The sequence below is a fragment of the Branchiostoma belcheri genome, unplaced genomic scaffold (assembly GCF_001625305.1).
Source record: "Branchiostoma belcheri isolate BF01 breed outbred unplaced genomic scaffold, Haploidv18h27 scaffold76, whole genome shotgun sequence".
Lineage (NCBI taxonomy): Eukaryota > Metazoa > Chordata > Leptocardii > Amphioxiformes > Branchiostomatidae > Branchiostoma > Branchiostoma belcheri.
Genome location: NW_017804420.1, coordinates 584058 through 597459, shown reverse-complemented (window position 1 = coordinate 597459; position 13402 = coordinate 584058). Strand labels below are relative to the sequence as shown.

The 13402-nt window shown below is 39.6% G+C and overlaps 1 protein-coding gene across 1 annotated transcript in view; it reads right to left on the bottom strand.

The window, feature by feature from the left end:
* Positions 1 to 1894: 1894 nt before the first annotated feature.
* Positions 1895 to 13402, bottom strand: part of LOC109485523 (NACHT domain- and WD repeat-containing protein 1-like) — a 37132-nt gene continuing 25624 nt past the window's right edge. The window contains exons 11-25 of the mRNA XM_019789212.1: positions 13085 to 13240; positions 12436 to 12669; positions 11778 to 11918; positions 10420 to 10561; positions 9713 to 9878; positions 9110 to 9331; positions 8385 to 8645; positions 7901 to 8080; positions 7193 to 7372; positions 6406 to 6599; positions 5718 to 5845; positions 5166 to 5344; positions 4365 to 4560; positions 3685 to 3897; positions 1895 to 2899 (exon numbers count right to left, since the gene is read on the bottom strand). Coding sequence (XP_019644771.1) covers positions 2676 to 2899; positions 3685 to 3897; positions 4365 to 4560; positions 5166 to 5344; positions 5718 to 5845; positions 6406 to 6599; positions 7193 to 7372; positions 7901 to 8080; positions 8385 to 8645; positions 9110 to 9331; positions 9713 to 9878; positions 10420 to 10561; positions 11778 to 11918; positions 12436 to 12669; positions 13085 to 13240 — 2816 coding nt within the window. The 3' untranslated portion in view covers positions 1895 to 2675. The remainder of the gene's footprint in view (positions 2900 to 3684; positions 3898 to 4364; positions 4561 to 5165; positions 5345 to 5717; positions 5846 to 6405; positions 6600 to 7192; positions 7373 to 7900; positions 8081 to 8384; positions 8646 to 9109; positions 9332 to 9712; positions 9879 to 10419; positions 10562 to 11777; positions 11919 to 12435; positions 12670 to 13084; positions 13241 to 13402) is intronic.

Genomic DNA, 13402 nt, shown 5'->3' with positions numbered 1-13402 from the left:
AAGGCTACATGTAGGAGGGCCTGCAAGCCCTTTTTTGTAAGGCGTAATCAGGCCGTTTTAGACTTCGTAATTCGTAGGCAGCCTCCGCAAAAATCAACGTAATTCGTAATTGGACATTAGCCGCAAATCATAAAGTCGTAATCAGCTCTGAGACCTTAACGTAATTCGTAATAGGCGGCGAAAATTTTGTGTAATTCGTAATCACTACCCCCCCATGCAGGCCCTCATGTAGGGCTGTAGGGACAAAATAATAGATATGGAATGTTCTATGTTGCCATAGCAACAAATTCCCATAGCAACTATTTCTGATGAATCTACATCAGATTCTATGACAGAACATTCACATCAACATAGCTGCTACTGCAACTTACACCAATTTACCAGCACAACACATGTACAGTCTTCAACAGAATGAAACATCTAATATTATTGTCAACATTTACCAATCCCTATGGCTTTCATCACTAATTATTAATAAGCAAAATCCTATCTTTTTTCAAAGCAACTCTCTCTGGGGAGCGTTAGAATTTCAAAGCACAAATATAGCATTCTGTTGTTTTTTTTCTTTTTGTCAAAAAAACTTTTTCTGTGACATTATAAGTTTAACGCACCTTAGAATCTATTCCCAAATATATCAAATATGTTTGACAGCTTAAGTTTAAAGATGCATGGCGAATACAGATTTGTCCAAATTACATCAAATATGTCTTTAGCTGGATAAGAATATGTGAATGGTTTGAGCAAGAAAAAAGTAATAAACTATGTTCCCTTCCCCTTCCAGCATCAAATAATGAACAAAGATGGTGGACATCGCTCGAAATGTTTGCAAATAGCACGTCGGCAGAACGCACTGCACCTGCGCGAAGCCCGTAATGTATTGTACATAGCACTTCAACAGAACGTCTCATATAAGGTCGTATTCGCGTATATAAGGTTAACATCCTGTCTGTAGTTTCCAAATGTTATGTAGGAAAAGATATCCTTTGCAACAGGCAAAATTCTGATGCAACGTTGACCAAAAATCCACCGGAAACCGTGAAAATACAGGGTTCTACGCAGGCGCTGTACGTTCTGCCGACGTGCTTTTGCAAATAAGATTCACATCGTCCCTGTGCAGTGGTTGATTTGTCAGTAAATTTTGTTGCCTTCAATAAAATACTTGATGCGGACACAAAACGTGTCAATATTAGTGTACCAAATTCTCAACTGAGAAAACATACTATTAGGATTCTTTACATATAGAAGCTAAGAAATATCTGGGGTATACAATAATTATTTTTTATTGTCTAGATATCACAGTAACAATGTAAACACAAGCAACACATCTACATTAGAAATAGAACACTTGGATGTGATATCATGTTAAGAATAACCTGACAAACTGTTGAACCCCCTCATAAATCAAGAAAGAAAATATTATGTATAATGTTAAACAAATTAATTAAGACAGCTTTGGAAATTTTACAAAATGTCATAACTACAAAGAATTGTCTCCATGTATTATAATGGCTATTTGGAAATCGTACAGTCCATTTGTAAACCTTCACTGACTGGATTTTAAGTCTTTTAAGAATAAAAAAAGGTTAAAAATGATACAACAAAGATCTGAATGTTTCTCACTCAAATAATGAGTATTGAATCTTTGTACCTAGTTTCATTTAATACTACAAAATTGTACTTAACTTAAAACATTCTGTCTTTTTGTCATCTGTTCCGACTGCAATTTGTTTCACCTTATACAACTACATGTAGATATGATCTTTATACAATTAATAAACACAAAAACTTCATGTTTTCTCTTTAAAAAAACAATAGTATGCATGTTATATATGATCAATGTAATAATATGTTGTTTTATGTTGCAATTTCAATAAAATAAAATAAATAGTTAAATACTATGAATTAATTTTAAACTTTGTCTTGTAATGCAACAAAATAAAAATTGCAACCAGCCACCCAGCAACTAGTTGGACGTTTTCTAATTCACATATCCTAAAAAGCATTGAACAATGTTGCATATTCAGCTTATACTGCACTTCAAATAAGAATAATTATACACACTGTTGCAACAATAAAATAACAATGCTGTGTCTTATATTTGCAATAGGTACATGTAAATGCCAAAGACACATCTATATTATAACTTTGTGACACTTTTCAACATTATCTAGTACCTATTATAACAATTCTTCAGACAACTTACAATAGACCACAACTATGACTCTTCAGCTACTGAATAACTACATGAAATATATTATTATAGATATATAGATATATAATATATATTTTGTAACATTATATTCAAGAGTTGACATTAACACACAAAAAGTAAAATAAACATTTTTTTAGGGCCCATCGACTCAAATAAATACACCTGTCCAGCATCTTTACTTAATGTATATTTCCACATTTACATTCTTTCCATAAGCTTGAGAGTTACATGAAACTGTTCCCATCAAAATGCACCAAAATGGACTACTCCTCTCGTTAATTCCTGTGAGAAATGTCTTGCACTACCCACTACCAAAACTTACACTGATAGAATAACCAATGAGATTATACACAGTACCAACCCTACGTGTATTTGTCCGCTGACAAAGTTGTCGCTGAGAATCCGGGTCCTCCTCCTCCTCCCATTAATTGGAGACGTTTGGCACACACTCCACTACTCGCGCTCACACGATCTGGCACATTTTGGACTTTTTCCGATGTTTCGGGGTGGGCTGGTTGTTGGAATGGTAGCCGGAGCTGACGGACTCAGAACCGCCGCTGTTGAGTCTCGCCCGGCTGCTCTGCTTTTTGCCCCGCGTGCTTTTCCTACCGTTTGCGAAGAGTCGGCTGCCACCAGTCGCCCCCGGGGCCGTCTTCTGGGTCTGACTGGCTTTTCTCTTCTTGTCGTCTGCACATGTCAGAACAAAAACAAATTTCAGCTTTTTTTTTGTTGATATCCAGACACTTGCTAGATTTTTAACATGTCCAAGGACAAAAGAAATAAGACTGGACAGATGTGCATTAAAAAAAAATTATAGTTTAATCTAACACTGATTTTCAACAAAATCAAACATTTTTTTCTATACAAATCATAAAATAGTGATCATCATCACGTAATTCTATTATCTGAAACTCAAAATGGCTTCATCTAATCCAACATTATATCAGAATCAAAACCCCATTTTTTAAACACCTACCTGACTTTCAATTCATCTAATTGGCATGCAAAGACAAACATTTTTTTAGCATTCCCTGAACAAATTCTAGTAAAACAGGCAATATTCATAGGATTCATCAGATTTCATTAGAAACAGATTATGAATGCAGCATTAAATCATGCTGTCAAGGCCCCACTGACTGTCAACAAAATCCAAGTCTGCTGTATAAGAATTACTTAAATATGCATTTTGACTGACATTTCAGTGACCATCTGTCACCTTCTTCAGGGCACCAATTACAGATTTGTACTATAGCCAGGTGTTCTGCTGCAAAATTACAAAGTGTGGTCCCAAATGTAGAGTTACATGTCCCAATAAACAACACCTAGCTACAGTGCAAATCAGAGTCATTGTTGCCCTGAAGAAGGTGACAGACGGTCACCAAAATGCAGGAAGTGAAAACCCCACTGATTGTTGAATAAAGAGCCCTCTTATAAAGTCTCTTGCCATCCTGATGAAATTATTCACGTCTTACCATCAAGAGTGGTCTCACTACTGAACTTGACTTCCTCCACCTTCCCATTAAGCAGCTGTAAGATGGGCACGACGGCCTTGTCGGTCAGGTGCACGATGACATGTGTTCCATCAAGTGTCACCTTCAGGTCCCTGATCCCCACGTACATGTCCATCCTGGTGAGGTGGACACCCGTGTTAGCTGACCAGATCCGGATGGTTCCGTCATCAGAGCCTGCAAATGAGGAAGAATGAAAGAAAAAAACTTCTAAGTATGCCTTAAGTTTACATGATTGTAATTGTAGATTAAACTGCTTCAATGTCAAAAATTGGACGAATCAGCCATGGTACATGTAAGTTGATTGAAGAAGGACAATTGCACATGGTACAATGTATGGCAAACTAAACAAGAAATAAAATAAATGTGTTGAATAAGACCTAATGTCGAATAAAACCTAACATATCTTAATCATTCAAACAATAAGGGATGGCACAAGATAAAGTGTAACAATCGAATGGGCTAATCACAAGTTTCTGTATTTTTTCTAATAACAAAGCATTCCTTTATATATCTACCTATTTTTGCGTTGTGGGAACCATTACATGTAAATATATATTCAAATCTGTCTCCAACATCTGGTGTGTTACGCCGAAAGGCGGTTATACGGGCTATACAGATACAAATATACAAAGATAAGTTACCAGAAATGACTGTATCAGCATCATTGGCCAGTCCGAGACAAGTGACCGTGCCGGTGTGTCCAGACAGCGTCTGTTCGATCTGTCCAGTGTTCAGGTTCCACACGATGACCGTCTTGTCCACCGAGCCGGAGACCACACGCTGCTTCTGCTCGGCCACTTGGACACAGGTGACCACGTCATCATGGCCGGCCAGGATCTGTCATTACCCAACCAATCAAATAAAGCAGTCAATCAATCAAGAACTTAAGTAACCCAAATGAAGCAAACAATCATTCAATCAAGCAAGCAAGCAAGCTAGCAATCAGTCAAACAAGCAAGCAAGCAATCAAGTACATTCACCGTCCAAATTCCTTGTTCGAAATCTTTTTACAGTGACAGTTTCTTTCCCTGTACGGCCAAGCTTTGGAATGCTTTGGAATTCCCTCCCCGACAAGTGTTTCCCACCAAACTACAATCTACAGGCTTTCAAATCAAACGTTCACCGCCATCTCTTGACATAGCCATGTCCCTCTCATCTTTCTAGTTCAATGCAGAGAAGTGGTCGCATAGGCCTTGCATTGAACTACTCCGTTAAAAAATTTGCAATATGCATAGACAGTCGACAGATATTCTGCAAGATCACAAAAAAACAATTTTACTCTTGACTGTTACCGTAACAGTACATCAGATTAGCTTGCTGTAGAGGCAGATTGAGATTATAACCTATTCAATAAATAGAAAATGTTCTGCTTTCTAGAAACAATTGAATCACTGTGATCATCATAGTCACTGTGGTATAAATGAAAAGGGACAAGCCGGTACCTGTGTAAGTTTGCCAGTCTTGGCCTCCCAGACTTTGAGTGACATGTCATGTGACCCTGTCACGCATAGCTGACTGTCCAGAGAGATGGCGATACACGAGATGCTGTCCACATGCTTGATGGACTGTACCACCTTCCCATCACTCAGGGTCCAGATCTTCATCACATTGTCTCTGTCACCTGGGATGACATACTTGTACAATCAGCAACAACACAAACCTTACACTGTACAATTAGGCCTGCCCCAGAGGCATTGCCAAAAACACAGAGAACTGGTACAGTATAGTCTGCTTCCACTGCAGCTGTAATTTCATACATAATTGTAGTGTTCTAAACAGCATCGTCTTTCTGTCACTTGGCGGAATTTTGTCTCTCATACAGACAAAAATTTTGACAAAAAGATATCATGGAAAGAGATTAAACTATACTTTAGTCTACTTATAAAATTTACCACTCAAAATGCAGGAAATAGCAATTTTGATTGGGGTGAAGATTTCAATATTTTTCAAGACTTTGAGTCTTAAAAAGTTTGAGAAGTTTCGGACAGCGTTACCTGACACTGCATTCTGGTTGTCAGGAGTGACAGCCACCAGTAGTGAAGGGCCGGTACAGGAGAGAAGGATGTTCCCAGACTCGGCCTGCCACAGCTTCAAACTGTTCTTGATGTCAGCAGAAAGAATCCTGCAATTATGGCGATTAAAAAGGACATGTACGTTATTTTTTTATTAGTTAATATAATTGTATTGCATAATTCCCAATAAGCAGGGGCTTGAAAGGAGGCAGCCAGCTTTACATTGAATTTCCATTTACTAGATCCAACAGGTACAGGTATAGTCCATTTTCATAATTTTATATACCTGTTGAATATGTTCCAAGACTGTTGAATATGCTTTGCAACCCATTGTGTTCTTTTAATATGACAAGCCTAAGGATGATGCTTTGTATTTCTTAGTAGTGTTTTCTTATTGTTTGTACATGTATCTGTACGGACTAAGATCACACAAGTCAGCTAGCCTTTAGTTGGCTGTGGTGTTTTGTATGTTTTGTAATGTTTTTCTCTCAATAAACCAATTGTTTTATGGAAGTACAAAGATGTAAGAATGTCAACTATACACTCATATACACTATACACAACCATACACTCTTTAGGTTGAGACTAAAGCACCAAATACCAGAATGTCAGTGAATCAAGGTTTCAAAGGAACATTAACTTAAAGTAAGCTTTTTGTTTCGTGACCCACCTTGTGTCATCAGAAGTCACCGTGACGTACGCTATGGGAGCAGAATGTTCTACAAACGACAGGACCACCAGTCCGTTGTCCACGCTCCACACCTTGATGGTGGTGTCTTCGGAACCCGACACGGCGAATGTTCCGTTGCTGGAGAGCGCCACGCATGTGATGGCCTTTACGTGATCTTGTAGGTGATGCAGCATCTGTGGCATATAGTTTATGTGAGGACAATACTTGTCTTCAGGTTTTTAAATAACAAGCCGCCAGTGGATCCAAAATCTAATCATTTTGAGGTCTCATCAAGACCTACCCACCTACCAAGTATAAAAACAATCCAACAAAGCCTTCTCGAGTAATCATGTTAACACACACATACACACACATACACACACACACACAAACACACACAAACGCCCCTGAAAACATAACCTTCTTGGCGAAGGTAATAAAATGGATTTAAAAACTGATACGCACGACTTAACAAAATATTTAGGTACAAGAGTTTTCAGACGGCATCCACCATCTTTCTTCAGCAACTAACAATGAGGATAGAAGTCAACACAGATCACATGACTGGATGAGGGTTTAAATGGGGGTAGTCGGTAGTGGCCTTGGTCGCATTTTACACAAGTTCAAATACATGCATTGGGAAAACAATTCAGAGTAAACAAAATATACGTTTTATATCAAACTGTTAATGTAGTAGTAACTGTTACTTCAAACAACAAACAATAAACTTCTTGCATGTATGTACACAATATTGGCCACGTACCTGAAGTAAAACAAACAAACAAACCTTGTATGTGTCCATGCTCCAGAGTTTACAGCTTCCGTCCTTCCCGCCCGACAGCGCGATGCTGCTGCCGTCCCGCTCCACGGTTCCCACGGTGACACACGTGACGGACTTACTGATGGAGTCTGTCTCCTCGCGGTCCACCGGCATCTTGTCCAGGTTCCACACATGAACAGTGTCGTCCTGTAGGATTGGGCAAGGTTTGGGACTAGTCTTTATCCTTCAGCCTGCTAGGGTAGAATTTTTTTTTTCATTTCAAAATAACAAAACAACACAAAGTAGTTCCACGGATCCTCAAACATAAACAAACAAAGTATACGGGTACAATGACAGACAATATACTTATCAAATAAAATGAAATACAAAATAAGAAGAGGGTATGTTGACAAAACGGAAATGAAGACAGCTGCCTAAACAAAATAAACAAGACTGATTATGTCTAGAGTATTTATTATAGGCTAGAATTTTGGCACCAAATTTGAGTCAGGCACCAGGGAGAGGGTTAATGAAGTTCAATGAAGATTCCCTCAGAACTGTTTCTGGTTACTAATAGTATTGGCTCATATGGTTGTTTTCATTTTTGAGCTCGTTTTAAAACATTTTTACTGTACCCAATTCAAAGATGGTTCCAATATTGATAAAGGAATACAGAAAAGTTAAAAAATAATGGTTTGAATCATTTCCTAGACCTGTCATGAGATGTAACGTTACCTCAGCAGCAGACAGGATGAAGTGGTCGTCGTGAGAAATGGCCACATCTGTGACGGGAGCCTGGTGCCCCAGGAGGGTGTGCATCAGGGCCTTGGTACGGATGTTAAACACCAGAATACTGCCATTTTCACAGCCCAGGGCGGCAAACACGCTGTCGTTTGCTATGGCAACGCATGTCACCTGAAGTTGATCATAATAAATCAGTTAGTCAATCAATCCTTATCTTTAGATTAAATTAATGTAACCCTGTAAATTTCCATCAGATCTTTTTTTTTGGAAAATTCAATTTCTGGACCTGTCCTTGGTGCTGATCAGCCAGTCATGTCCCATTCTTAGCCAATGAGACTGTATTTTTACCTGTCCTTAGTGCTGATTGGCCAGCTGTACTGTAATTTCAAATGCTCTTGGTGCTGATTGGATACTAACGTGAACAACATCATTCATGACATTCTGTAATGAAAACATTGTACAAAGTAGCTTTTACCTTTCCTTTGATTCCGAGTAGTTGATGAACAAGACTGCCTGTGGTCAGAGCCCAAACATGGATGTCTCCGTTCTCACACCCAGACACAAGGAAACTGTTGTTCTTAGACAGTACCATGCTGACCACGGGGGTGACCAGGATGGGGAGAGGAGGGAGGGGGGATGAAGGTGGGGTGTTGCCTCCTGTGTGTTCGTCATCCATCGAATCACTGGGCTCGTCTTCTTCTGATTTCTTCTTCTTCTTCTTGGGCTTCTTCTCTTTCTGAATTGGAATCAAAGAATGTTTCTTTGCTCATTTAAAGTAACTACTAAACCTTAATCTTCTTAATCTAAAGTGACCTAATTTGTAGGTTTTTGGCTTTAGAAAAATAAGATAAAAAAGACTACAAAGGTAACATTTGCAAAGCAAATGAATAATGTTTACCTTCACATTGTCTAGCCTAAACTACTCCTAACTCTCACTCAAACACTTTTGTATAATATATGATAACTAGCCCCTCTAACTCTGTCCTGCCACTTGCTACATAATGTGTTTCAATACCACAGGCTGTCTGCTACAGCAACAGTTACCATGATGACAGCTGTCTGATCCAGGTCATTGACCTTAACATTTGTTTGGAAGGGAAGAAGAGGAAGGAGAACAATTATGTTTTCCTTCTGCAAAGGAAGGAAAAAAACATCTCACACAGCCTGTTCCCCCTTGTTGGTAATTGGACCAGTCCTGACCTGTTCCTCCTTGGGTGGTTCTTCCTCGGGCTGCAGTGCCCAGATGGTGTTTAGCAGCTTCTTCTTGTTGAGTAGCCAGACGTGGATGCGACAGTCGGCGCCGGCGGTGACCAGGATGTCGTCGTGTCGTGTTAGCGTGATGCAGGTGATCGCCGCGGTGTGCTGCTCGATAACCTGCTGAGGTTCCCGACACTCGAAGCTGAAGACGCGCACAATGTGATCCTGGGAAAGGAACAAGAAATATTCTATTTCTCTCCCTGCAGGTGTCCAGTCTATCGTAGTTGTTGTGGGCTCTCTTTGGAGCTGTTACAGTAAGTTTTTGCCCACACAGCTCAAATGGCTGAGTTTTGTGCCTGTAGGGATTTTCTACAACCTGAGTTAGATCAGCCTTATCATGGCAAATGAGGCAAGAAGAAAATATTAAAAAGCTATGTTTACCATTCTAGAGCTTAAAAAAGTACAGCATACTTGAATAACTGCAAAATCCCCAGTGTCTCAAATACATTCAAGCTTCAAATAGCCTTATATTCGCATAGCATTGAATAGCCTTATTTTTTGTTCTATGATGGCTGCCATGTCAGAAAGGTGTGTAGTCAGACGTACTTTGGCACCAGTGGCGAAGATTTGGTCGTTGTGAGCCAGGGTCATACACATGACCCCTGCGGTGTGTCCCGAGTAGGTGCGCAGGCCCTGCCCGGTCTCCAAACACCAGGACTGGACGGTCTTGTCATCTGACCCTGACAGGAAGAACTTACCACTGTGGGAAAGGCTGGGAATGGAAAAAACAACAAGAGTGAATGATCTTTATGGCATGTTCTTGCACACATGGCTAATGCAAGAGTCTGACAGTTTGACTGATTAAAAATGCCTTCTGATTAACTTGTTTGATTGATCAGAATCCCAACATGTTTTGTCACCATAAAGGAAGAGAATGTGTGGATCTGTCCTTGGTGCTGAATGTGGATATCCATTGGTTTTTGTTATTTTTGATGATATTTTCAAGGTTATGGGCAACTGTATATTGTATACTGAAGGTAAAATATCATTATCTGTAGTGTTGATAGAAAACAAGCATATATTCAATATTATCCCTATTGTATATAATCAATTGAAAACAGCTAAACATATTACGCTACTACTAAATGTATCCTATAAATGAATGAATTTGAAATTGTTTACAATACTAAGTGAAACATGTGGCTATTCTATTTCAAATACCTATCAACTAGATTTGGATTATGTTTTTCAGTCTGTCAGAAGATGACTGATCAATCTTACAAAGAAAATTAATATGAAGTTGGACATCTTACTAGATGCAGTTGATGTTATCCTTGTGTCCCTCGAATGTCTGCACAGCTTCGCCGGACCCCACACTGTACATGGAGATGGTATGGTCCGTTGCCGTGCAAATGACATGCTGGGTGTCGGCTGTCGTCACCATGTGTCTCACACCTGTCAATCAAATGTATTTGAAAATGCATCTGTTTTGGTATAAATGATAAATAGTATGGGGAAAGTTGAACTTTGCCCAAATCAAAGAGTAACACAAATTTTCAACCATGCAAACTTCTGGACAGTAATGGTTTTTATCAGTTGAGGTCAACCACACTCTTCATCAGCTCCAAAGGAGAACCCCCCCACAAGGCTCAAAGGTCCACTTTTTTGTCCACTTTTTATGTAAAGGTCCACTTTTTTGTCCACTTTTTATGTAAAGGTCCAAGATTTTTCTTGAAAAGATGGACTGGAATCGTAGAAAAACTGCTCCCTTTGTCATAATAAATTTGAATAAAAATTTATCTCTGATTTTTTCTCTGATATCCTCTCAAAAATGCACGAAATGCCATTTTAGAAGGTTCATTTTTCAAAATTTTCCGGGGGAGCATATCCCCAGACCCCCCTAGGAACCTTGCGCCTTCGGTACGGCGCTCGAGGTCCCCTCAAGCAGTGGGAAGAACCCCCCCATTCAAAATCCTGGATACGGGCATGAGCTCATTTGCAAGGTAACGTTACATATTACCATGGCAACTGTGGGTTACATGAGAGCACACAGTTACATAGAAGAGCACGTTGGCAGAACATACAATGTAATATGCCTGCATGGAACCAGGATTTTTCACTGACTTCATCAGAATGTTTGACTGTCAACGTTCAATCCGAATTTTGCCTGTTGCAGTTTGTATCTTTTATGGCACAACATTTGAAAACTATAGACAGCAATTGTTATCCGTATATATGCAAATATGACCTTAAACAAGACGTTCTGCAGAAGTCACAATACATTACAGGTTTTGTGCAGGCACAGTACATTCTGCCAAGTTGAACGTATTACATAGTACTACCATGCAGGCTTTTTCTGAGTGCTGAGATCTTAACCGGGTTGAAGAAGAGACAGAGTGCGTCTTCAAAGCTCCCCAGTGTGGCTGAACCTAAGTTGTGTGTTTTATATAGTAGATTCATTCCTAAAGCTAACCGACATCTTGCACATGCAGTCGTCCCTCAGTAAGACATCTGGAGCCGCATAGTTCCCGTTTAGAACTTTTATTCAGCCTGTCACACGACCGGTTTTGCCTGGGTGGCTTCTTCAAGTGTACAGAGGCTAATGACACATTCAGTTGTGTGTATTGGTATAAATAGTTGTCATAATTTTTCTGAGTAACTTTTTTCGCACCTGGACAGTCCAGTGTCTTGACCAGGCTTTTCTGCTTGGTGATGAGCCATGAGGTATGGGGGAGCAGGAGGGCCTTGTTATGATTCCGGCCCCACTCTAGTGCCTGCTGAATCAGGGAGTCTAGGGCCTTGTCACCTTTATCTGTAAAACAGTATAACTCTACATTGAGCAATTGCTAATGGTCAACAAGTATTGTTATACAATATAATATAGTATTGTTATACAATACTTGTTGTGGGATTTTCATTGAGGCAATAATAGAAACAACCATTAACAATGGTCTATGACAATATACAGTGGAGTTGAAAATAAAAGAAATACTGAATTGGATGCACAAGCATGACAAGGTATGGATCAAGATAATTTTAGTCGAAAAAACAAATATTCAACAACCTAACATGGATGGTATCGTAAACCATATAATTAGGGGGCTGCATAGAGAAATGAATTGGAATACAAAATATGTATTTCGTATCATATAAGATACCATTGGACGATTGGGATTCAAATGATCTATTTTTATGGAAGTCTGTGTGATCACTGTTAGAAGCCTGGTAACAAGTTATAACAAGGCCCGGAACACTAATGTATTGAACATTATGACACAGAATGCTACAGTTGAATTTGCAATTTAATGCTACATATTAAGTTGGTTTACCTTTCATGGATACAAGTCTAGAAATCAGCTGTGCGCCCAGTTGTTGTCCGTCCGCAATCAGCGCGCTTATCGACGCCTCCATCGCCAGAAGAACCAGGTTAACTTCCGCGTCTAGCACGTGTTGTGACGCCACGTGGAAACAGTGAAGGAGTTCATACACCGAGGAACACTGCATCTTAGCCAGGAGATAGGGGAAACAGCACAGGGCCTTGGACTTCAGGTCCCGTAAGTTACCTGAACAATGAGAGGAAAGTTGCCTTGTTTTTTTAATGTACATGTAAAAAAACAAATATTACAAGAATAACATATGAATGCTGGTATACATGTTGAGGACTTGAAAGACTTTGCACACACACTTACACACACTCACTCACACACATGCATGTGCCTACACACACATACAGACACATAGAAGAAAGGAAACAGATAGTTACTTCAATCCTACACTTAAGTTCCCAATAACATTGAAAATACCATTCAAAAATAACAAACACCAACGGATGTTCACATTCAGCACCAAGGACAGATCCACACATTCTCTTCCTACATGGTGGCACACACACACACACACACACACACACACACACACACACACACAGTCATACATCTACATGTACACAATGGTTATATTGGTGCAATACACAATTACCAGCCAGCACCAGTTGGTACCACAGCTCATTCTGCTGTCTGATGTTGAACTGCTGTGTTGCTGCTGATGGTGGTTCAGTTGGAGTCCCATTCTTCACCTCTGCGTTGATGTGTGACGGTGACAGTTTACTCTCACCATGGCTACCAGACAAGATGTCTGCAGAAGAAAAATGTCACTTATACCCTTGTCCTGCGGAGCCCAACAATTGTTGTTTTGCACATACATCATACACTATATATCACTCTGTATAGGTACGATTTGGGGGTATTTCTCATGCAACACATCACACTGTAGCGAAATGCAATGAATGCGGAAGTA